This window comes from Dermacentor silvarum, chromosome 4 (assembly GCF_013339745.2).
Source record: "Dermacentor silvarum isolate Dsil-2018 chromosome 4, BIME_Dsil_1.4, whole genome shotgun sequence".
Lineage (NCBI taxonomy): Eukaryota > Metazoa > Arthropoda > Arachnida > Ixodida > Ixodidae > Dermacentor > Dermacentor silvarum.
Window position 1 is genome coordinate 76,881,246 of NC_051157.2, and position 25,939 is coordinate 76,907,184.

A 25,939-nucleotide genomic window follows, 5' to 3' on the forward strand; every position below is an offset into this window, starting at 1 on the left:
GTTCCAGTAGGTCGTGGTCTGAACTACGCTTTTTCTCGTGCCGAAGTTATGGATGGATGGATGGATGGATGGATGAGGCTGAACCCTTTAAATCGGGCGGTGGCATACGCCACCTAGCCACCTTTTATAAACAGGTTATAAAAGCGCCACCTATGGCCACCGGTTGAACGAGAGTGGGCGCAAGCAGCTCCCATAGAAGCCGGATATCTGTGCAGGTCTGGAGTTCCAGTAGGTCGTGGTCGTTCCATATAACGCCGCTAGTGATGCACGTATAATTTTACTTCTGGGATTTGCACCAGCAGGCCCTCCAGGTGCCAAACATACGGCTTCACTGGGTCACTGAATCGTTTGGTCTAGCGTACCAAAACAAACATGGTAGCGGTCTTCTGGCGTTTTGCGCTGAAGTGTGCTTTTTCGTTTGTGCGACGCTAACGGCGCAAGCCGGCGTTTGAACACTACCTCTGTCCTGCCTGACAGTAGGCACATAACCTGCACATTTCGGTTGCCTGCGATCAGGTCGCACGGCTTTCGATCCGACATGCCGTTGAAGAAGAAAGTGTAAGTGCGCTTTTGCTTCAGCCTCTCTTCAAACTCGGCTCCGAACTGCTGATTGACTTGTGGCATTCTTTTTCTTTTTTTCCTCTCAGAGAAAACCTGTCCGGTGTGCGCTGTCAGAAGTGCCTCGAACTCGGCCATTGGACTTATCAGTGCACTGGAAAGCGCAAATATGTTCACAGAGATTCTAGGACGACAATGCTCAAAAACAACGTGAAGAAACAACTCCTAGCAAGCACAGTGCAACTGTATGTACTGTTTGACGGCCGACCGCATGTCGTACTCCGGGTTTGCGTAATTTGATTGCAGCAGAGGGAAACGAGAAGTTCGGCGTGTACTTACGTAGTGGCACAATACAAGTTCGGTGTGTACTTACGTAGTGACACAATACAGCGCTAAAAAGCGATGACTTCATGACAGGTGCTGTACGTGACGCGCGGTGTTCGCAAAGTAACGTTGTTTTAATTGGGAGAGAGAGAGAGAAGTGACTTCTGTTGCTCGATACGTGCTACGTTTTCCCGAGCATGAAAGAAGCCGGCGAATACACGCAAAGTGCCTCGAGCGGCCAGTCGTGTATTCGTGGGCTTCTTTCACACTCGGAAAAACACATTTATGTAGCACGTATTGAGCAACAGAAAGCTGTATCGGGAGTTTTTCATGTTGCTCTACAACTTTCTCATTGACACTTTGATAATTAGGACAATACTTCTCTAGTTAGATAATTAATTACAATTAATTAAATCTCAGTAACGAAAAATTTACTGGCAGCTACTCCACTGTACTGGAAACAATACGCACTAGGTTGGCTTCGCGTAACGCTGTTCCTCTTTTTTTAAATCGTGCTGCGTGATAGTTGGGACACTCTGTATATATATATACACAGGATGTTTCAGCAAACACTTTCAAAAATTCTTAAAGGTGGCCTGTGGCTGATAGCACAATTCTAGTTCATGAGCTGGTCTACTCAAAGAGGCGGACATTACTTGCACAAGAAATTAAAATGCAGTTAGTTTGCAAAATGCAAATTAAAATGCGGGTGCAGTTAGTTTCTTAAGAAAACGTCGCTTTATGCATTGAAGCACAAAATTAACTGGAACGCCAATGCATTTCTCCGCAAAGTTCGGGAATTAATATCTAGAAACTGGTGGAATCCTGAGAATTAATTCCAAGTGGATCCGCCTTCCGAACTCCATAGCTACAACTTGTAAATTGCAATATGGGCCATCAGGTAATTAGTTAGAAATTTCATTAGTGAATTTTTGCAAATTAGTCGATTATGCATTTAAATTTTTTTTGCAAATTATGTCCGCCTCTTCGGATAGACCAGCTCATTAACTAGAATTGAGCAATCTGCCACAGGCATGCTTAAATAAATTATGAAAGTGTTCGCTGAAACACGCTGTGTATATATATATATTCATTAACCACCACTAGTAATTAAGTTATATATATATACCATCTCAATTCATTAACCGCCACCTGAATATAACGAAATTGACAAATTCCCGAAAAACTTCGTTTAAAGAGGATTTCGTTATATGCAGGTTCTGCACGAAAATTTGAAAAAGAAATGCTTACCGTATTTACTCGATTCTAACGCACCCTCGATTGTAACGTGCACTGCACCCGTTTTCCGTAACCATTTTGTCCTGAAGAGTCAATATCTTGAGTTTCTTCGTCGATGCACTCATCCTCATCAACCAAAGAGTGGCGCTGCCGGCGTGTTAAAAAAAAAAAACTTCTTTTTTTTCCTTCGGCAGTATCAACTGGAAGAGGAGAGTGCTGATAGCACTCGGGCTAGGCGGGCTAGGCCAGCTGCAGCAAGTGGCGGGTTCAGGTTTGAATGAAGGGAGGGGGAAAGGTCACGCCCGCGGCGGCAAGATCACCCGGTCGAAGGATGCAGACCCGCCTCGCGCACGCTTGCACGCATGCACACGTGCGCTCGCTCTCGCCTCACAATCGCCGTGAATTTGAGCGCGCCAAGCGTGACGCCGCCACTTTGCATTCTGTTGCGGCGGAGAAGGTGCTTCCGGTTGCTGCTCACGCAAAAATGATAAAATTTGGGGCGAAATCTCTAGGCTGTCTGTGGGGAAAATTCGTTATTTCGAGGGGGTCTCCCGCTGCCACTTCGTTACATAGAGGTCTCAAATACATGTGCTTCTATGGAGTCACGGCGGGGAATAGAAAAACTTTGTTATATCCAGGAATTCGTTATAGGGAGGTTCATTATAATCAGGTTTAACTGTATATATATGTAGAAAAGCAAGCAAGCCATAATGTTTTATTTCAATGACGTTTTTGCCCCATAATACTCAAAAGCCTGAGACATCTTTTCAATCAATCCTTTCAGAGTGGAAGAAACACTTCGTCACAGTCAGTTCCAATGTGTCCCCATAACAGCTTTGAAACCCTGCAGCAGTTACTAGATTTTATTGCGTCCAGTTATTTGCGTGGTTCCATGGGATCCATTTCCATAGGTGGAATGCACTACTGAAGTCCATAAGTTTCGAGAATTAGTGATATCTCTGTCACATAAACAGTTTTGATCCTGTTCGAAGTACAACTGTGTCACAATTCAAATGCAATTAAAAAAAGAGAGTGCTACATTGTCATCTGCCTTAATGCTCAGGCAGATGTCAATAACAGTTGATCACCCACATACGAAGTTTAAATAGATAGATGCAGTCAAAACAGAAAGCAGTAGTTGATAGCTGTGCATCTGATACAGTAAAAACAATATACCAGGTGTTTTATTGATGGTTGTCTCCTGTTAGTATTGCAGGATGATACTTAAGAGTCGAGGAACATTTTGCCAGCCAAGATTCGTAGCAGTGGTGGACATCGTGATTTTCGTGACAGTTGCCACTGAGGTCACTAACTTATTTTACTCACCGCAGTGGATGGCATTCACTGCCGAGCACAAGTTTGTAGGTTGAACCCCAGCAGATAAAAAGTCAGCCACATTTACTAACTAAATTTTTAATAATTGCGTTAGAGTACGTATTACAACTGTGAATTTGAATCTAGTCAGTTCTCAAGACATGCCCAATTAGTAGAAATGCTGTGACCACCACCAGTTTCAAGGTATTTGTTTCTGAATATGCCAAGAGCCAGAGTTGCTATAGTATGTGCAACCATGTTAAGAAGGCCCACTGAGTGACAGAAAGACAATCCCTCACTAGAAGAAAAATTGAACATCTTAGCTCAGTAATTGAGCAAATAACCTGCAGCCCTCAGTCCCCAATAGGAACGCGCCCCACAGTGACCGCTGTCAGAGTAACTGAAAGCTCGAAGGCCATGTATTTGTGTACTGTAAATACCAAAAACATTCCATGGCCACCAAGTCTTGAACACCGCCTATGCCTGCAGCGCACTTGACCAAGGTGGCAATCACATTTCTTGCGCAGCAGAGAGTGCAAAGTATCTCTGGACATGCACAGGCCACCAATGAAAACTAAACCTGGCAATGTTCAACACACTATTGAGTGATGCTAGGTTGACAGTTCTCTTTGAGAAATTATCAAGCATTACATAGAATGTCATAGGGCTTAGTGAGGTTAGGAGAGCTGGTGAGGCATATACACTACTGACTGATGGGCACATCTACAACAGAGACCTCTGGATAAAAGAGAATACAGGACAGAATTTGAAATGCATAAAAGTATTGTGAGCAACATTGATGAATTCTTCACCATTAACTCTAAGGCAGAGGATATTGTATAGGTAAATAAGAGCTGTAAATTAAAGGTAGTATGGATCTATATATCAGCATTTAGCCATAATGATGAAGAAGAAAGGCTCTGTGAGAATGTCGAATTAGCAGTGAACACACTATACTGTAGTCATGGGCAATTATCTGATCACCTCATCAAGCTTACCTAATCACGACTCTTGAGTTAGTCCAAAACTGTGCCGCCCGCTTCATTGTCAGAGATTATCACCGCGACTCTGGCGTGACTAGCCTTAAGTCATCTTTATCCCTCTCATCTTTTGAATCACGAAGAACCATAGCATTGCCTTGCTTGTTTCACAAAATATTCCATAGCACGTGCCCGTCCACCCTGCCACTCATTTGTCAATCTCGTACATCTCGGCGTCTGCATAATCATCTCAGTTTTCAGCCTATCTTTGGCCGAACCAATGCTTTCAATTCATCCACGTTACCGCGTGTCGTTCAGCATTGGAATAACCTACCAAATGACATAGTTGACATTCTTGATCCTGTATCCTTCAAAGCACACTTATACATATTATTTCCATAATTCATCACAACTAACCCTACTGCGCACTAAATAGTAATTAAATTACCTTTAGCAAAGTTGTATACATGGTTTTTTTTTTCATTTTTTTTTTCATTGTTTAAAATTGTTAGACTTATTTTTCATCTTCACCCGCTACCATTTGTATAATTTCATGGCACTCCTTTTTTTTTACTACTTCACACAGTCGTTTTGTTTTCTTTATTGTGTTATTTATATTGTTAGATACTTGCTCTATCATGTTTACCCGCTAACGTTGTACAATTTCTTTGTACTCCCCCTTTTTTTTTTTTTTTTGCTAGTTCCCTGCATCCTACTCTCACGCAACACTCCTTTGGGAGCCTGTGAGGTAACTGAAGAAATTGTGAACTATCACATAAAGTGTAGAAATAGTACAGAAAGTATGTTGGTAGAGTTTGCGGAAAGAAATCCATTGCGAACATTAAATGCCTTTTTCTAGTAATGCACAAATTGGAATTCACATGGAAAATCCGAAATGGAGAAATGCAAAGTGATCGTGGAGAGTTTTGGCTTGTCCGTATGTGTAATTACTGTTCACGGAAGGCTGGCTTACCGCTGGTGTAAGCGTGAGCAGCCAATTTGATGGTGCCATATTGTGGTGCAGAGTTTAACCAGAGAGGACACAGAGTTAATATTGCAGTAACTGAGCAATATTAACGGCCGTGTTGTTGGACAGAGCGTCACAAGATGTCACTACTAGTGTTGTTACTGGCATCCGCGTTTGCTATAACTCGATATTTTCATAAAGAGTGAAAGCTAGAACTCTCTATTGACTTTATGCTTTGTTTTGATTCCAACATGGTGCGGTATCACAGCCTAGTATGTCCAAGATTGACTTCGAGTTGGAGAAAGGGGAAATATCAGTCGGGGAAAAAGCAGGTCAACTTGGTGGCAGTCAGTAAAACAATGAGAAATTCAGGCTTGTGCTTGTGGACAAATATGGAGCTTTAGAAAAGCAGGATGAGGGTAGTAGACAGGTTATGTGCGAGATTGTTACAAAAATAATTCTGGAGGCCTCACTTAAGTCAGGTGTAAAGAAGCAAGCCAGGTACCAGGCGAGCTTCCCAAGCAGCAATGAACCTAATGAAGAAATGGCAATGCACGGCAATCATAAACCCAAGAGATTAGGTCAGATTGGCTGAATTGTCAAAACTGATCAGCAAGTAGATGATTAGGTGCCATTATAACATTGGAAAGGTTTAAGAAGCAGTAATGAAAAGAAAAACCATGAAACCAGTAAGAAAGAAACTGGGCAATGTCATCATCAACTTAGATCATGTCAGCCAGCAGAGGAATTCTATGTTCAAGTGTGTAGCACCCAGGAAAACCTGTTCCTATGTGTAAATAAGGATGAATTGAAAGGCATTGTAACCTAATATGTGCAGGGGAAAATGGGCAGATATAATAACAGGGATTTAATAACGGGGAGTAGGTATTGTACTTGAGAAGCTTGGAACACTGTATATGCAGTGTCTCATAACCACAAGTGTACCAGAGATGCAGATGAAAGCCAATATTTACATGCGTCATTGTTTTACTTTTTGCTGGTATTTGTTTTCGCTGGTTCATTACTGTTATCAAATTGTCCCTGGGCACAAGGTGCACCTACAGTATCAGAAATTTCTTGAACATTATCACTAATTCTATAGAGGAGACATATCTGATCAGACTGCACACATGCTGTAATAGTGTTGCACATTCTTGAATGTATGCAAGCACATCACGTAAGAAAGGAGACAAAGATAACTGAAGGTAAAGAAGTGAAGTGTTACAGGGTATGAAAGCAAGAGAAGATACACGTCAGAACTGTTCAGGAAGGTTGGGAAGAATCAAAATGGGATATGGTAATTTGTCAGTGGCACAGCAAGAGCCAAAACGTTGCTGCTTCACCAGAGGTGGAAAAAGCAGCAAGACAGCACCATTGGTGCACTGATGTGGGCAGAAGGTTGAAGGGTGTGATGAGGCATCTTGTTACATTCTTTGTATTGCACACTACTGCACAGGCTCTGCCTGACCTGAGAGCCTGTACATGGCCATCAAATAGGGTCAATCAGGTACAGGCCACCTGAGTATCCTTTGCGTTGAGCTGAGGACCAGTAGTGCTTTATCTTATGAACTAAGACTGCAAGGCCTGTTCAGATCAGGTATTTATGGCCGGTCAGTGAGGGTGAATGGGGCACATGGCTTTTTTTTTTTTTAGTGCGAATCTGTTAGCCTCCGGACTTTTCGTGGTGTGCTCACCCAAAAAACACCGCTGGAAATGGCGTTTGTTTGAGTTACCGTGTAACAGAATTGTTTTCTCCGATAATCGAATTGCAGTCCGATGCTATCATGTCTGTAGGTTACGTTTAAGTCGTACTTTATGAATTTTCTGACACATTGTACTTCAAGATTACCAATTAGTTCAATAACGAACTTGTGCCGGGCGGTGGGCTTAAACACAAATGGCAGCTGGAAGGCTTTGTGTTTGAGCTTTCACGTAACAGAATTATGTTTCCTCGTACATTTGAATTACAGTCCGATGCTATCATGTCTGCAGCTTCTGTGTAAGTCGTACTTTACAAATTTTCTGACGCATCTTATTTTGAGAAATTCAATTAGTTCAATAACGCATTTGCGCTAGGCGGAGGGCCTACAAGAATGAGAGTGTATGCTGCACTAATGGTACTGCCACCTAGCCATCGCGACCACTCGGACAGTCCTTCAAACGGCAGCTGGAAAAGGCCTTTATCTTTCTCTTTCTGCGTAACAGATTTATGTCTTCTCGTATATTAGAATAACAATCCGAAGCTATCACGTCTGCAGCTTGTGTGTAAGTCGTACTTTACACATTTTCCAACGCAATTTACTTTAAAACATTAGTTCAAAATGGCACTTGCGCTTGGCGGATGGCCTAGAAGAACATGTATGCTGCACTTCCGCACACGTACGTCACTTGTGGTGGTGGTGCTTGTGAAACGTCGTCCAACGTCAGTTGGGGCGGTGCTACTTGTCCACACCAGCTTTGCTGTACATCCACTTTCGCAGGGTAGAATGCAGGCGGATTTTTTTAAACGAATGTGTCTTAGTGTAGTCAGTCGGCTTGTGATGACATGGACCAAGTTGCTGCGGATGTTACTTAATCTCAGTGCTGTCCGACAAGTTTAGATGCTGTGGTCGATGGGTGGTTGGACTGTGAAGAGGCAGTTGTGGGTGGCGAGAAGGGGGAAAGTACCAGTGTGCGAGAAGACAGATGTGAGAGGCAGCGTGTGGGTCGATTGGTTGGACCAACTAATCACGACATGCATGCTGGGGGTGCCGCGATACTGGCGCCAAATCACTGGTGCAGCAGAGAGGGCTGGAAAACTTTGCTTGCAGATTCCCACAGCATGTGGGATCTGCAAGACTTCTTAATACGAATTTGTTGAGTCTCAGACTAAGCAAGGTTTATGTTTTGCAATATGTGTGGACTTTACAAGTACCAAATTTTGAATGTTTTCTGTGCATCGAGAACTTTGATAAATTTTTCAGATTTCTAGAAATACATTTTTTATGTAAGAAAACAATGTATGTCTTAAATTAGCACATAGAAATACATAAGCTCTGCAATTTTCATCAAAATCTACTCAGAAAGAAGTTTGTAGATGCAGGGTTTCCCCTTAAGCCTAGCAAGCTTAAAAAGTGTCTGATAGGCAGTCTGCCCTCATAATGTTTATATACAATGCTTTGAAGTGATGGTCACACTTTATTCTTTCCTGTAAAGCTTGAAGGGAGGGGGCATACAGTAACATGCGATTCACGCAGTGCTTCAAATATTCTCTGCAAATACGAGTACTTAGCTGTCCACCATTGCTGGCATTTTGTGAGATGGATGCAGCCTTCCAAAGTTGCATTCACTGTTGTTTTTTTGTTTATTTTTTTTTTTGCTACTGTTACACATGCTTTGGGCTTAAGATTTTTTCTTCAATTGCAGGAAGAAACCTGTACAGCCCACCAGGCGAAGTTCCGAAAAGTCTTCCAGTGGCTCAGATGGAGAGTCTCACAGTGGAGACGAGTCAGATTCTAGCAGCAGCTCATCCAGCAGCAACAGCTCATCTAGTAGCAGCAACAGCAGCAGCAGTAGTTCCAGTTCCAGCAGTAGTGGCAGCTCCAGTAGCAGCAGCAGCAGTAGTAGTAGCAGTAGCACATCCTCCTCGTCAAGCTCTACCTCAAAAAAGCCACTACCAAAGCGAAGTAAAGTCAAATGACAGGCACAGATGTGAAACTTCTCAGTGACTTTTATTTCCAACTTAAAGGGAGACCCTGCTTTTCGGAGCCGAAGACTGGCCCAAATATCTTTATGTGTCCAATTGCTCCAGATTGGTGCAGAGCATTTATTCTTGCTTGATTGGATCCCTGTATCATCCTCAAGTGATTTAGCCTCTGCTATAATCATCATAAACAGGTTGTGGAATGTTTTTCCTTGTTTTCTCAAAACAGCATTTCTGGCGGTGTCAACGCTTTGGAGTGATATGTCTCCTTCTGCATATCCTATCACAATAATTATCTTTTTATCAGAAAGGTAGACAAATACAGATTGCAATAGGCATATAATATAGAGAAATATTATGACAGAAATTTTCCAAAAATTAATACCTTGACCTGGGTGTAACTACGGGTCCACACTTTAAAAAGTTTGACATGCTATAACTTTGGTTGCATTAATTCTTGTACCTCTGCATACTCTGATTACTCAAGATCATTTTTATATGCCGATATGTATTACACCACATACAGTTTAGTAAATAGTGCACCTCCAAGCAAGTTACGAATTTTTCAGATTTCTAGAAATATATCTTATGTAAGAAAACTGAATGTATGTCTTAAATTAGCACATGGAAATACATACTCTGCAAGTTTCATCAAAATCTACTCAGAAATAAGAAATAAGTTTGTAGATGCAGGGTCTCCCCTTAAGTAAGCCTAGCAAGATTAGTAAGTGTCTGCTAGGCAGTCTGCCCTCATAATGTTTATATACAATGCTTTGAAGCAATGGTCACAACGTCGCACCACAGGGTGTGTTGCGCTGGTGGCCTTGCGGTGTCAATGATGCTTGATTTCAATCCATGATGTGATCTAGAGGCCTGTTTTCTTCATAGTTGGCCCACATCTTGAGGAACAGATTCTCCAAATTTGATGTGTAGGTGCGCACATTGAACAGGGGACTCTCCATACGGGCTGCCCACACCTTCGCACGAATGGCTTTGAGGCTGTGAATGAAACAAAAGACTCTCAAAAGATGCAGACAAAGAAATGCAAGGAGGACATATGAGTGCGAGGCTATAACAATCGGGAGGAAGCTCCCTTCGTCCCCATGATGACATAACCATGACATTACACTGACATATGGCTCTGGGGTGTCAGCATTAAATTCAGAGAATGGTAGCCTGTCCTTCATTCTCACTTCTAGTAAACAACCTCTTCCCATGAAATAAAGACTAGTAGTTCTGAAAAAATTCTTTATCAATAACTTTAGCGTCCTCGTTTTAAACAACACTTGAACACTTACTAGTCACGATCTGTTCCTAGCCGCACAGCGATGTCCTGGTACTCGCGGCGAGACCGTGCCACCAGCTCAGGCACACCCAGGCAATGGAGCTGAGAGGCAGCCACACGCGATGCTAGGGTCTCCCCCGGCCAAGTGACAACAGGAGTGCCAGCCCAGAGCACATCCATTCCCGTCGTGTGGCCATTGCAGAGCAGCGTGTCGAGGCACACATCTGCCAGTTGCCCTCGACGCACATGCTCTTCCTTGGCAGCCACGTTGGAGAAGATGATGCGGCCCGGCTGCGTGAGCCCTTCAGCTCGCGCCCAGGCTTGCACGTGTGCCTCGCCCACAGCGGGAAAACGCAGCAGCCAGAGGACGCTGTTCGGTACGCGCTGCAAAATGTTCACCCACATGCGCAGCGTGGCGGGGTCCAGCTTGTACAGCTGGTTGAAGTTGCAATAGACAACCGCATCTTCAGGCAGACCATACTGCTGCCGGCATGTGACCAGGATCGCCCGAGGTGCCTCCTCGCCAGTAGCCGCTCGAGTGTTAACTTGGGTGCTTGCCAAGCCATTGTGCACCATCACGCCATTCACCTGCGAAGTTCAGTGTCATGCCCACTGTAAGACCCTGAATCAATTTTATTTGTCTAGTTTATCATGCTAACCCATTCAGCTTCCTGCTCTCTATTTCTGAATACAAATGTTTCAACATTACAGTGAATGAATGTCACAAAACAAAACTGTCTCTGCTAGCTAAAGCGGAAAGTGTGGCCATTAGCAGACTGAAAATCTTACCTACAGGACCATGGTAATGCATCAATTCTGTTAAAAATGAGCCAAACACTACTGCTATTTCTAGGTCTGGCCATTCAGTGCAAGATGAGATAAAGGAACACAGAATCAAAGAAACTACATTAGTAGCTTCAGGTATCGACAGTTTTTGGCCACACATTTGCTATGCTATGCGCTCACTAGCCATGTATTTTAACTCTTTCCCTACCATGGGGAAAATATGTCTTTTGTATGTTACGGCAACTACTGCACTCAATATTTAATGTAATACATAAACACAAAGCAAAATGAATACACTTTTCAGGCATAAACGATTTATTAACGAGATGTATGTCATAAAAAAGATATAAATTCTTAAAATCAAGTTTGTGCGATAAAATTGAACAAAGTTTGTAAAGACACTTGCATCTACTAAGGAAACAATGTTATGAAAATTATGAGATATACAAAATGTATTGCCCTCTATTAGGCACCAAAGTCCGACGAAAAGTCAGCGTTCTCTGACTCACTGCTATTCGATGTATCGATCAGATCAGCCACAGAGGCAGTGGAATCGCGATATCTGCGATCTCCCGAAGCGCGCGCACCGTTTCCGGAGCCGGACATTTTTGCGTTCAGCTTTGACGATCGCGAAACTTCGCAGCACGTTTAAAAATCACCGCCTGGCAGGAAAAAAGCTAACTGCTTAGAAAACTAAATATAGTTTATCTTTCACGTCCGATAGCGCAGTGTGTCCGTGAGCGGCGCGGAAGGTCTCGAAAGCGGCGTTTCAAACCATCGATAGCGGCGGTCATTTTTTCGTTCTCCTTTGACGATCACGAAACTTCGGAGCGCGTTTAAAAATTACCGCCTCGTGGGAAAAAAATTTGTCGCAGTTTCACCCGAAAGGCGAAGCACCAATTGCGATAGCAAATTAGTAGAGAGCTATACGAAGTACGGATAGTAGTTTTATAAGCTGTATAAACTTGGACATGCAGCAGCACCAGCAACGCGCAGAACTGTTGCCGATGCCGTCGGCGTTTTGCCCACGTTTGCACTGAACGCGCACGGCGTTTTTACATAAATACGTATTTGGTGCCGCAGCTAAACGTCGCCTTCCCTCTCTCCCTCCCGTCCCCCCACAGCCTTTCGCGCAACGGAAAAAGTTGCGTTTGCTCTGTAGACCGCTTATAACGTAAGTCGCCGGAGTCGCGAATATCCGCACTATAAGCGGTACCGCACTATAACTAAAGCAACAATTTTCAAGGCCCGCATATATGCCAAACATGTGCTCCGAGCCGCCACGCGTATGCGACAGTCGAGGAATGCGGCTAGAACGTTTGCATTCAATTTACAGTCGAATCTCGTTAATTCGAACCGAATCACGCGGCGGCGCCTCCGACCGGCATTGCTCCGGCACCGCCATAGAGTAAAAGCTTAGGAGAGACCCCTCAATGTCGCGCGCGAACGAAACAAAGAAAAAGAATTAAAAAAATCTCGCAGTTTCGCCCGAAAGGCGAAGCATCGATTGCGATAGCAAATTAGTAGAGCGCTATTCGGAGTAGGGATAGTAGTTTTATCGGCTGCATAAACTTGGACACATTGGCTTACTAACTGAATTAACAATCGTGGTGTCAGCGCGCACAAGCAAACATGAATAGATCACATTGAATGACCGCAGCCAACGACTGTCAAAACGCTGGCAGCAAGCGCAAGTTCGCGCGGTCTGTCGCTTCAACGGAAACTGAGCGGCAAATGCACAGCCCATACAAAGGTCAGAGCCGTGAGGAGATAAGAGACGGTGCGGGCGACCGCCGGGCAGAGAAGTTGTTGGCAGAGGAGAAGCTGCCCCCCCTCCCTCCCTCTTCCCGTTTCTTGCTTTCGTGTGGGAGATTGAGTGGTAAGATACGCCTTTGGCGCCGGAGCACAGCGCCGCCCCGCCTCCCTCCCTCCCATACCCCAACGTCCTTTCGCGGGACGGTCGCGTTTGCTTTCCGCCGTGCGTTCGCCCTCCGTGATAGCGCGCGTCCCCCGCGCGCTTTCGCTCGCGCATACGGCGCGCGGCGACGATTTTATCGCCCTTGGAATCTATACGGAACCTCACGGCGACGGCTACGGCAGAAATCCGGTTGAAGTGTCCATATAATTGCTATCGCAATAAAAACGCGGCGGACATTTCACCCTCTCTCAAATGGCAAGGTCGCCGATTCTGCGTTGCGCCGGAACGTGCGTGTACGTGCCGACGCCTCAGCCACGCTACCGTAGCCACGTGTAGAAAGTGGCAGTGAACCCTTCTTTCTCCTTTATGCTTCCTCTACTTTCTAGTCACGTGTTGACCTTGCACGCTGCGGCTACGGCGCAGAGGGAAGCAGCGGCGCTGTCCCAGGCCGGCCAACGAAACTGCCCACGCCGGCAAACGCCCGCTTCCCGATAAGGGCAGAAAACGAAACTTCGGGGGAGCTGGCGCCGGGCCGGCTGGAGCGGCGGCGCCTTCACGGCGGCGGGCGCGCACGGTGACAGTCGAAAGTGAGGGAGCTACGAGAGAGGGCGAGGTGAGCCACCGAAGCGGCGGAGTTGCCGAGGCGAAATCCGCTTCCCTGCCACTCTTCTCCCTCACATTCCACGGTCTCCGCATGCGCCCTTCGCCGTGATGTGCCGGCGCCGCCCGCTCCCTGAAGTTTCGTTTGCTGCCGTTATCGTGAAGCGCGCGTTGGCCGGCGGCAGTTTCGCGGCGCTGGCTCGCTATGCGCGCCGTGATATTTCACGACTCGCACTCAAGATTCTGGTTTCAGCCTCACTGGCTGTTCGTTCGCACCACGTGCCCTTCTCCTCCACTTCGTCTCTCTTTCTTCCTCGGGCACTCCTTGGGGCGCCCGTTTGAGGGGAGCGTTCGTCGTCTCCGCTGACTTCCGTACTCCCACGCAGCCGCACTGTAACCGGTATTTCGTTTCCCGCAAGTGCACTATAAGCGATACGTGTATACATGGAGTGCTATGGGAAAATTAACGGGAGTCTGAAAAGACTGCACTATATCCTGTCCTGCACTATAAGCGGTTACGTTATAAGTGGTCTATACTGTATATGGAAAGGAGGAAAGAGACGCTCAATTCTGCAGCCCTTCAGGGAGCACGGCGCAGAACGCGCGTTTGCTCTTCGACGTGATAAGTGGTTCTTGAGGGAAAGGGAAAGGTTGGCGCTATCTTCTGCAGCCCTTGAGGGAGCACGGCTCAGCGCCAAACTCTTCGACGTGTGTTCGCTCCCTGTGAAAGCGCGCGTCCCTCGCGCCCTTTCACTCGCACATACAGCGTCCGGAGCGCGGCGACGATTTCATCGCCGTTGACGTCATACGGAACCTCAAGGCGACGCCGACGGCAGAAATCTGCTTTGGAGTGTCCATATAATTGCTATCGGAATAAAAAGCAAACTGCTTAGAAAACTAAAATATAGTTCTCCTCCTTCACGTCCGATAGCGCAGCAAGTCGGTGAGCAGTGCGGAAGGTCTCGAAAGCGGCGTTTCAAAATGGGCACGGTACGGAAACAGTTAATGCTGCTACATTGCATGGCTTGCAGGTTGTCAGTCATTGATACTCTGTTCATTGTTGAAAACTATGCAAAGGAAAGTTGAAAAAGAAGCACGTTGTGCAAAAGCCACTTGTCTTCGTCTAAAAAATCTTCATGACAGATTTCAACTGCTCAAAGATTGCGTGAATAGAGGTGAGCCTCTCACTGGAGACAATATTGCAGAAGTGCTTACAGAGCTATGAAGTGCTGTCCTTAGCCACAACACCTACTTAGAAAGGAACGCGGTTCTACAACACAAAAATGATTATTTAGGTACGTGTAAAGGAACAGAACAGACAAATAATCCTCACCTGAGCCTGCACCTGACCAGAACTGATCATAGCCTGGACTGTGGTCGGCAGTTCGATGACAGTCTTCACCACTTCCACACGCTCACCTTGCTCTGCTGCAGCAACTTCACGAATCTTCTTCACCTCTGTCTTGTCCATAATAGGAGACAAGTCTGTGGCATTCACAATGGACACATTGTCCGGCACCTCGCCATTGCCCTTACGAGAGTCAATGATGGCTCGCTCCATAAGATGGGGAAACATGTGGCGGTGGTCGCCAACAAAGAAAGTGTGTGGCATGTAAGCCAGCTTCTCAGAATACTGACTAGTTAGGTGCGGCGGTGAGGTGACACGATCCGTGACCAAGTAGTCCATGAAGGGTGCTCCGCTGGTGCCAGGGTAGCCCAGCCACATCACCTGCACGGGAGCCGGTCGGAGCGCAAAGATTTCGTTGCGTGCACCCTTGGTGTAGCCATTCATGTTGACCAGGATATGGATGCCATCGGCATGGATGCGGTCAGCTGCCTTCCCATTGCAGGGTATTTGCGACAGGTCTATGAAGTGCTCAGACTCTGTGGCAATTTTGGAGCGAAAGCTGGTGCCATCATCCGGATTGAGGGCATAACAGAAGATTTCAACGCGGGACTTGTCATGAAAGCCAGGGACGCTCTGCATGAGGTGTGATGTGGGGTGGTTGCCAAAGTCCGAACTGACATAGCCGATGCGGAGCCTTCCCTGCCGCTGCCGCGGGTGTTGGTATGGAGCCTTGTGCAGCACCAGGATCTTCTCAAGGCACAGGTTGGCATGGCGAGCGGCGATGGCTTTGCGGAACTCATGCGACAGTGGGTACAGCATGGAATGGTGTGGGTGCACAGAAGGGAGCCGGTTCTTCGCAAGCTGTTTCGCCACAATTGCAACCAGCTTCTTCATGCGGCCTTCATAATCTGTCCAATCGCACATTATCTGCAGGCAGTGAGTCAAATTACAATAGGCATCTGGAAACTCTGGCTTCAATTTCAGCGCTGTGCGGTAGAAAGAAATCGCCTCTGTGATGTTGCCCGAATCCTTGTGAATGGACCCCAGATTAGAGTGGGCATCAGCAAAGGCTGGGTTGATCTGGATGGCACGTGAGTAACATTGAAGAGCACCCTGAACATCGCCCATTTCCTTGAGGGTATTTCCCATGTTCAAATAAGCATCGGCAAATGTTGGTGAGATGCGAATAGCCTCACGGTAATGTTGCAGAGCCTCTGTCACCTTTCCTTGCTGCTGCAGCACACTTGCCAGGTTGGAATGTGCCGCTGCAAACTCCGGGAACACCTGCATGTATCAAAGTCATCAGTACGCAGCACACGCAAGCTTAGCAAAAGAAAGTTGATGCTGACCTTACCTCAAGTGCCTTGTGGTAAAGACGAGTGGCTTCCTCTATAAATCCTTGTTCTCTCTTTATGTTTGCAAGATTGTTGAGCGAGTCTGCATGGGTGGGGCACAGACGAAGCGCTGTCTGGTAGCAGTTTTCTGCCTCTGTCACCTGGTTATTTTCCTTAAGGGCGTTTGCCAGATTGCAGTACGCATCAGGAAAGTTTGGCTGCAGGTCGATAGCACGCCTGGGTGTACACAGAGTTGTGAAGTCATGAAACTTGCAAGTAACAAGAGAAAATGGAAAAGAGCAAACACCCATGCACTGAAAGACATGACTGTAGAATTTAGGTGTCTGAAACTATGCAATTACCAGAAAGTCTCATAAGGCTAGATGTTGCAGCCAACAACTTCTTCCTCTTGCTCAGATACAGCTAGTTTTTCTGCATGGTATTGCTGCATGCATAATTCCTTGTTAGTTTTGATATGATTAATCAATGTGTTGTTTCATGTTGGCACACAGGTGATGTAGGCGCAGAAGGCTTCATTAACATTTATTTGTATCTTACAATATGTTCCTAACAGTACACAGCCATGTTTGCAATTCCATTCTCCTCAGTGTTGCCACAGCACCCAAGCAACCACATTGTGATCTTTAATTTTGCCCAAGGTAGTCATGAACATAGGGTAACTCTAAGATATATATATATATATATATATATATATATATATATATATATATATATAGTGAACCTCCGTTAACTCGAAGCTGTAAAAACTGGAAAAATTATACCGCCGTGGTTGCTCAGTGGCTATGGTGTTGGGCTGCTGAGCACGAGGTCGCGGGATCGAATCCCGGCCACGGCGGCCACATTTCGATGGGGGCGAAATGCGAAAACACCCGTGTACCTAGATTTAGGTGCACGTTAAAGAACCTCAGGTGGTCCAAATTTCCGGAGTCCCCCACTACGGCGTGCCTCATAATTATATCGTGGTTTTGGCACGTAAAACCCCATAATTTAATTTTTTATTGCGATAGCAATTATATGGACACTCAAAAGCAGATTTCTGCCGTCGGCGTCGCCGTCGCCGTGAGGTTCCGTATGACGTCAATGGAGATGAAATCGTGGCCGCGCGCCGCCGAACGCTGTATGTGCGAGTGAAAGGGCGCGAGGGACGCGCTCTTTCACGGGGAGTGAACGCACGGCAAATGTTTTGAGATAAGCAGATTTTAAGATTAACAAAATCACAAAAATAGAAGCCTGCTGGCCGCGCATAGACCACATGTACGCTTTCCAAAATGCCACCAGTAATATTCTCGGTAACATTTGTGTGCATCAGCACTGGGCGTGTCGTCGTTTACAAGCATGCAACGACGTTATACTGGCACTGTGAAAAGACCGCATGCTTAGCACAGAGTCAAGACAATTGGTCCTTATATATGCAATACAGTCGCCGATCGACAATTTGGACTCGACGGGGACCACGAAATAGTCTAAATAATCGGAAGTCTGAAATACCGGATTCACCCGATATTAAGTTCTTGTGTTCCACAAATGGCCTAAAATGCTGTGCCGTATTTTCGGATCATCACTTTCGGGCATACATTCGATTCTGCGCGACTAGTGCAAGACGCATCAGCGCTTACGAGCAATGGCATTCTTGGCACAGTTCCATGCACAGCATCTTTCGCGTGACTAGTGCAAGACACCCGGTCGGTGTCTACAATTAAGCGACGTCATTCTTGGCACAGTGCTAAGCACACTACCTAAATCACTGTGGGGAAACGCTGCCGCCCATCGACGCATCCGGTGCTAGTCACGGAAAATATAGTGAAAATGAAAGTATCTTTAGAAAGTGATTGTTCATGAATATGGCACAAGCTAGTCAATGCGTGTTGCTCTGCGCACGCATGTACGCTTGCCCTTGGCCTAAACATTCCATGGCCGCGATTTCCTAGCAATGCCTTTCATGCTATTCATTTTCACGCCTTTTCGCGCTTCGTCAGTGGTCAAAGCGACATTTCACACGCGTTGCCAACGTTAGCCATGAACAGTGGATGATAAGAGTGGCATAGAATCCAGCGGAATGCATGCTACAAAGTCACGGCCCGTATTTGACAATTGTCATGCTGTCGATACAGATAGGCGAAAGTACTATCGATTCAAGCACCGAAATCTCATCGGTGACTATATACTAGATTGACTACGCTTTGCTAGTTTCAATCTCGCGAAATGCCGGTAACATGTCCGTCGACCATGCCAGCGACATCTCAAAACCAAAACATTATTGTTATTTCTGCTCGACTCGGCGGCCATATTAGTACACAATTATGCAATCGGAGTCCGAATAAAAACACAATATGCTATAAAGTGTCGAAATTTCAGTCGTCCTTTTAATTCTATGGAGCTATTGACGCTGTCGTGGAGCTGTCCGAGTAATTGGCCACTGACTGTAACACGCTGTGTCCATATTGATGCATCACTGACAGAATCCTGAAAGGGGGAAAAAATGAGTACCAGCTCACCACTGGTGCGTGAGGCCACGACAAAGTGGCAGCAAGCAGCTAAGTAAGTGCGTGCGAGCACTGGTGGAAAGATAAGCAGAGAGTGCGGCCCGACGTGGCGTCTGGATCGGCCAGCGAGCTTCGCCGGCTGAAAAGCAAATGTAAGCGACGCTGCACTGTTGCGTTTTCCCTGGTATTTCGTAGTCAAGATATATGAAGTCCGGAGCAAAAACTTCTTTAGGTAAGGGGCGCAAAACACATGGGTTGACACCATATATAGCCGAAAGAAAAATTTCGACTTGATCGATATTTCGAGATATCAGACTTCGTGTTAACGAGGGTTTACAATATATGTACTAGAATTGCACACTCAGAGGCTATTTGCACACCTCATACATTCACATAGGCTTTGTCTAACGCTACATAGGCTACCGACGAAAAAGTCTCAGATAGCTGCTACTGAACAATTCAAGTTAAAGAAATGTTCACTGAGAGTGTTTACAAGCACCACTTGCACAGCTTTTGACCTTCTGAGAAGCTCTGTGAGTGAAACATAAATGCTATGTCTGAATATGAGGTGACACGAGATATACCAAGTACCTGTATGTGTCCACAGCCAGGTCAATGAGCCCTTGCTCATAGTAAACGCAAGCCAGGTTTCCGTGCACCATAGCATTGTTGGGACTGAGGTTGAGTGCCCGCAGGTAGGCTACCACAGCTCGATCAAAAATGCGAGCCTCCTTCAGCACATTGCCCAGATTGATGTAAGCGTCCAGGAAACTGGGGTTCAAGGCCACTGCCTGAATCAACCAACATAAGGCTAGCCGTCAAAAATGTGCCAAATGGCTGTGCAATACAATTTTGCTGGCATAATTAATAATGGCCTTGGTGAAGCAGTGCACTTCGAAAAAAGACGTTTGCACAAACATGAATGATGAGGACGTACACGATGATGGTCATTATATTACAGAGCAAGTTAAACGTGACACACAAAATTAGCAGTTATCAGGAGAAAAACTTTACATTATGCTGGTGCCACAGGGGCAATGTGAAAGCCTTTGAATCAACAGCAAAGTAGGGGCTGGTACATCGGCAGCTTCAACAACCGTCGAGATAAGTATACATTGAGTCAGCAGCGTTGCGCATAGGCAACTCTGTCAAAATCCAAAACCTTCCAACAACGGGTGCGAGCACCCTTGTCAGCAGCATGTTTACAAAGTCCGCTTTAACCAACATATCTAAAGAAACATAACAGCATAAAGCTAAGCACTTTCTAAACATTCCAGTAGAAACCATAGATAACGACTGATAAAGAGATTGTTGACTTCTATGAAATCTCCTGGAATTCCATTGAGTTTCGGCTTCAGCATGCGAAACCCCCCACTCCTCCTCACATTCCTCCTCTCCCTCATTCATAACACTCTCAGCACATCCTCTATTTTATATGCAATCAGCCCAGTTTACTATGACACTGTCTCTTAGACTGGTCCACTTTAGTCAGCGAGAAACCAACCAAGCAGACCAAACTCCTCCAGAGATAGGTATAGTGAATTCCAAAGGCAATTCATAAGTGCCTATGTGACACAGGTATTAGAGGCTGCACATTTACATAAACAGTGTGTTACTAAAGTAAGAAAATCCTACACATCACTGTATACACATTTATCTATCAGTGCTCCTTCTACTGAGTTCATGAAGGCACAATTAAATGATGTTGACAGAAAATCAGTCACCAACCACATGAAGCAAGTACAGTCGAGCCTGTTTATAACGAACTCGATAGTTCCGCAAAATGTGGTCGTTATATCAGTAGTTCGTTATATATGAACTCGCCCTTAAAGACTCTAAAAAATTAACCATACTGAAGCTGGCGTCAACAGTTACACTCGGCACCACCTTGGTCCAAAAACCAGATTTTCCGTGTCATTTTTGTTTCCGGCGCGTTCCCGCACCTAGCTGATAACTTCCGTTAGAACGAACGAAATGCGGCGTCGTGTAGCTCTTTCAAAACGGCGCCCGGTTCCGATTATCTGTCATTTCGAAACTGCAAGTACAGCCGCCATTTTTTGTTCGTGAGATTGTGATATATTTTACTACCAGCGGGACATGACTGTACTCTGCACACGAGAGCGAAGCGTTCTAGTTGGCCAGAAGCGTAATCTTCGGAAACTATACTGCGGCATGCCGCCATTCTGCGAAGGTCTCGGACATCATGGTCTCAGCATTACGACTGCCTCGTCAGCCACACAAGAGCCGTAAAATTACGTTATTTGTGTCGCTTGGGGCGAAAAAAGAATGCGATGTTCGAATGGTAAAACGTCACCGCGAACCATTATCAGTAATCGGCAACGCGTAAACGAAGCGCCGCCGAGCCTTCGTAAGATTGCGTGGCGTCAGCGCGTGGTGCAGTGTTCTCGCAGAACTCGGGCCGCGTTAGGCCGCGTCGACAGGAACACTTGAGCGGTCATTAATTGTTCGCATGATGGAATGATATACAGTTAAACCTCAATATAACGAAGTCGGTAAAATCGGCCATTTGTTTCGTTTTATCGAAATTTCGTTGTATTGAAATTCCACGTTTTATGCAAATCAGTACAGTCGCCGATTGATTTTTTAGCTCGGAAAGGGGCCGCAAATGTTTCTGAATTATAGGGCATTCGAAAAAAGCAAACTTGAATGAGAAAACAATTCATTTTGTTGAACTTGGGAGTCTGAGACGAATCATACGGTTTCATGCCACGTCGACGATAGCATCATATCGGCGGTACGAATTCAACGAACCCAGCCACGCTTTCGCGTCCACTCCGCCCCCGCGGCTGATAGCGTCGCCCGCACGGGGACGACGCTATCATGAAAAGCGCCGGCTGCGGGCAGCGAATGCTTGGTCTGCCTAAAGTCCCTATCTGCCTCTCGCTTCAAAGGATCTCCCAAGCTCTAGATACGCAACCTCCAATACTAAACGCGCGGGAAGAAGCCTTACATATGATGCCACATTGCCCCGCCGTCTCGGCACGCCCACTTTTTGCACACGTACGTGGCAAATTAACTCTAAAGCAGGGGGCGTGGCTGCGCGTGCGCTCAGCCGCGACTACTGCCATGCGCAGCCACGGCCGAGGCGTGCGCCAACTTACCCCCCACTCGCTCCCCTCCCCCTCTTCCACTTTGCTCGCGCGGGAAAGCGGCACTCGTGAAGCCACCATCGTTCTTATCTCACCCTCACACGCTTTCACTCTCACCTAAAGCACACAGTGATAGGGAAGCGATAGGATCTTATCGCACTTGGACTATATTCGAACATGACGCTGCGCCGCTTCGGCGGTCGCTCTTGTCGCGCGGCGCGCGATTTGAGAGGTGCGTTCGCAAGCAGCCGCTTGTATTTCAATTTCCCCATCTCCGTCCGCGGAAGTTTCCATTTATTGTTTAGATATTCCTTTGGCTGCGGCAGTGAAATTTCGCTATATTGAAATCGCTTATAAACACACTTCGTTTTATTGAGGTTCTAAATACATGGTGTTCTATGGACAAGAGGTTATGAAGAGGTAAATACATGGTGTTCTATGGACAAGAGGTTAAATACTCCGTTATATCGAGAATTTCATTATATCGAGAAGTTCGTTATACCGAGGTTTAACTGTAGATGGTCGTTCCAAATCGTTGAAACAGGCGTAATGCATGTGGTTCCGCACAGACAACTGCGTAAAAAGCGAGTGACTCCGTCATGGCATCCGATATCGCACCGGTGCAAGCCCCGCGCCATGCTGTTTATGCTGTATGTGGCACTATTTACGCAGCACGTCTCCTCCCTGGAGGCGTGCGCGTGACCACGCGTGACCTTCTTGGCGGCTCCGAAATCGTGATCACGCGTGACCTTCTTCGCGGCTTCCGAAATCCGCGTGCTGCCGTGCACCCAGTTCGGTCGCGCTTCCATGCTTTGGCAATTCGCGTGTGCCCTTTTTACCGCGACTGGGTTCGAAGCGTTCGTTGTAGCAGTACGGCGATTAAAAAAAATAACGTTCGTTACATCTGGAAGCAGTTTCTATAGGGAGGTTCGAAAAACCGTAGATGCACTGAAATGTGGTCGTTATAACCGATAGATCGTTATAAGTGGGTTCGACTGCAGCAAATGTGTAATGTTTGCTTCCTCAACTTCTTTTCGAATATGCCCCATGAAGTTATACATTACTAGTAACACAACCTCCAATACCTGATCTATGCAGCAAGCAACGAAGCTCACCTTTTCAAAATGATGAATGGCCAGCCATATCTCTCCTTGGGCATTGAACGCGCAGCCTAGATTGCTCCAAGCCACGGCAAATGTTGGACAAGTCTCGATGGCCTTTAGGTAGCAGGCCTGTTGCAATACCCACAGCCCAAACAAAACGTTAACAGAGCAGCACAGGAGTTAAGTGTTGCAGGTGACACACGTGATGCATCACAACCGCTGCAGTGCGCTCGCGCTGGGGAGGAAAGGAGGGGGAGGAGCTGGAAGTATAGGGACGCGCACGCTCGCTGCCGCTAAGCACCGCATGGAATGAGGGAGGAGTCGCTGAGTCGCTGCTATCACCGCCGCAGTGCACGCAAAGGGAAAGGGGGCGAAGCCTGCGTAAGGGCACCTCCCTTTCACCGCAACAACAGAGCACATGTTTGAGGCAGCAAAGCAATGTGCCCAACGAGGGGCTCGGCCATCTTCAGTGGGGACCACAGAGAAGCCAAAGGGGGGCAAACCCGGAGTCAGGGGCAAACTGACCGGGCATGCTGCCGGATTACAGTTCTACAGTGTCCACTTGGCCGCTCGCAGAGCTACCAACGCTACACAGCGGCCGGCCCTCGCCACGTGCTTGGCTGGCAGGACACGCGTCCCGGGATGAGCCAGGCCCCTCACCTCGTCCACTAGCCAAGCAGGCTCGCTAGGTACATGATCAGCTTCTCACACATACAGACAATGCCCTGAAAATTGTGGATGCGCAACGACAGGCTATAGCTGACTCACCTGCAAAGAAAGAACAGTGCAAATGAAAACGTGGGCAAAACAGGAGGAGGCGCGCGGGAGAGCGCAGTACACGCCCGCCGCTCGTCTCTTCCCCTTCCACCTTTGCTTTCCTTTGCACCATTTGTTCTTTCAAAAGGCCCTGACCTCTCACTTCTGCCAGGTAGATGGATGCACTAACACTGACCTAACATGGCTTGCCTAAGCTCACAATGGTGCTCACCACGTGCAATGATTACGTCACTTTTGCGAAAAGCTTAAAAAATTAAAAAAGAAGAGAGGCAGAGAAAAGTACTTTCGCAGACAAGTGCGAGAAGCAGAAAGAGGTAGATGATTAGTCTAGCAGATTGCACATGCTGGGTGCCCTTCCCTTGCAGGAGGAACACACAAAAACACCAAAATTAAAGCTCCCTCCCCAGTTGATTCGCCGCTTGCGCGTCGCGCTGCCATGCTCTACAGCGTCAAACCCCTTAAAATTAAGAAAGTAGCGACACTCTCTCCTCCACCTTCATTCCTCCTCGTTTCTCCTCTATTTCGCGCTCCCTCCTCGACCATGGCGCCGCCTACAACGCTTGAGCGTAGCAGACGACCTTTCGCAGAGTGAATGCACGCATACCCATGCGGTGCGCTTTAAGCATTCGCGTTCTAGCTCCGAGTAACTCCGTGTACTGCATAGGATTTCTATACGGAGCTTTATATATATACAACTACAGTGACGGCAGCTTCTTTTTCCTGATTTGATAACTATTTTAAGCACCTAAACGAGCGCTAATGCCATACCATGACGATTCCGATTATATCGCGTGCGCTACAATTGTCAAGCGCGTGTCGCAAGATCTTGCTGCGAATGCCGGGTCGTAAATAACACGTTTACGATCGAATGTCAACATCATGACCTCCAGCAAACCCTCAGTAACCTAAATAATCCGCGCCGTCCTTACCACTTGAATTCGCGGCGCGTATCAGCTATTACGTTCAAAGGCTGCCAGAGGGCAAGGACGCACCAGCCTTAGTGTCCTACAGAAAGTGCGTCTCAGAGACATAGTGGCCGTACGAACTAATAGTTGAACGAACAAGCAAGCGAACGACTAAACGAACGACGACTAAACCAGCCAGTGAACGAGCGGGCGACCGCACTTTTTTTTTTTTTTTTTTTTTTTTGTGAGTGCGCCACCGCCACATCGTAACACTGACACACTATAAAGCTCATTCGAATTACGTCTCAGACCTAAGATGATGTCGTTCGGCAACGAACGCACCCCGTAACTCCGTTTCGGGAGAGCACGCACGCTTTTAACAGCGAAGCTGTTTAGGCCAGCCGTAATTTGTGGTTTGTGGTTCGTATCAAGAAATTATCAAGAAATCAAAGAAAATAAACTTTCTTGCCGAGGCGGGATTCGAGCCCGCGTGCCCACGGTCCCAAGGCGAGCGCCGTAACCACTAGGCTATACAGCCACGCTTGCAGGACAAGCATTTATGCAAACCATATGATTGCGTTCGAGCGTCGTCTTCGCCCACAGCTGGCGCGTTCGCACGCTCGTGCTCTGCGAGGTGAAGAAGAGGTTTTGCTCGCTATGTTCGGGAGAGATATACAGAAAATGAGAGCGAGAGAGAGACGCATTCACGGAGCGGGTCTGCTGGAACGCGTTGCCGGCATTGCAACGCGGTGTCGGTGTTGCAAGCTGCGCTAAGCAACGCGCAGTGACGCGTTGCTTCCGTGACGCGCCAAAAGAAATTATCATCATCATGAGTAATAGGATGAAAAGTTCGCGCGCACTTCGCTGTTTCAAGCGTTGCACGGCAGAGTGCAAGGTTAAGCGATTTTTCATCAGTGCCTCTGTATCGCAAATCCACCGGGCGACCGCCAACGACGAACACGAGCAAAAGAGGCAAACAAAGCTATTCGCTCTAAAGAAGGTTAGTAAGTAACCACAAAAGGCGGACTTGCTTTCCTAAGATGAGTTTTCACGCTCAAGCGTCAAATGTTGTCAAAAGGATTGTGCTGAATCTTAAAAGTTTCGTAATCACTTTTTCACACGTAGCCTCATGGTGATGGTGATGAGCCACAGGTCACTGTGATGGAAAATGCTGTGAAGCGACTTCGCACTTGCCGCAAAACTTC

The 25,939-nt window shown here is 46.7% G+C and overlaps 3 protein-coding genes across 4 annotated transcripts in view; 1 reads left to right on the top strand and 2 right to left on the bottom strand.

Annotated features, from left to right (window-relative positions):
• Positions 1 to 334: 334 nt before the first annotated feature.
• LOC119450281 (zinc finger CCHC domain-containing protein 10-like) lies at positions 335 to 9,078 on the top strand. Its single transcript, XM_037713703.2, has 3 exons — positions 335 to 558; positions 648 to 803; positions 8,788 to 9,078. Exons 1-3 carry the CDS (start codon positions 539 to 541, stop codon positions 9,059 to 9,061), a joined length of 450 nt encoding a protein of 149 aa, XP_037569631.1. The 5' UTR covers positions 335 to 538; the 3' UTR covers positions 9,062 to 9,078.
• Positions 8,511 to 25,939, bottom strand: part of LOC119450276 (UDP-N-acetylglucosamine--peptide N-acetylglucosaminyltransferase 110 kDa subunit) — a 52,366-nt gene continuing 34,937 nt past the window's right edge. Inside the window, exon 12 of one of the 2 annotated variants that reach the window (XR_007466396.1) lies at positions 8,511 to 8,554. The gene's annotated coding sequence lies outside the window, so the exon portion shown is untranslated. Of the gene's footprint in view, positions 8,555 to 9,164; positions 9,883 to 25,939 lie in introns of those variants that run through there. The other variant, XM_049665763.1, reaches the window with a different exon arrangement.
• Positions 9,889 to 25,939, bottom strand: part of LOC119450274 (UDP-N-acetylglucosamine--peptide N-acetylglucosaminyltransferase 110 kDa subunit) — a 29,792-nt gene continuing 13,741 nt past the window's right edge. Inside the window, exons 6-11 of the mRNA XM_037713687.2 lie at positions 23,065 to 23,181; positions 19,431 to 19,630; positions 16,356 to 16,572; positions 14,987 to 16,285; positions 10,363 to 10,937; positions 9,889 to 10,063 (exon numbers count right to left, since the gene is read on the bottom strand). Coding sequence (XP_037569615.1) covers positions 9,913 to 10,063; positions 10,363 to 10,937; positions 14,987 to 16,285; positions 16,356 to 16,572; positions 19,431 to 19,630; positions 23,065 to 23,181 — 2,559 coding nt within the window. The 3' untranslated portion in view covers positions 9,889 to 9,912. The remainder of the gene's footprint in view (positions 10,064 to 10,362; positions 10,938 to 14,986; positions 16,286 to 16,355; positions 16,573 to 19,430; positions 19,631 to 23,064; positions 23,182 to 25,939) is intronic.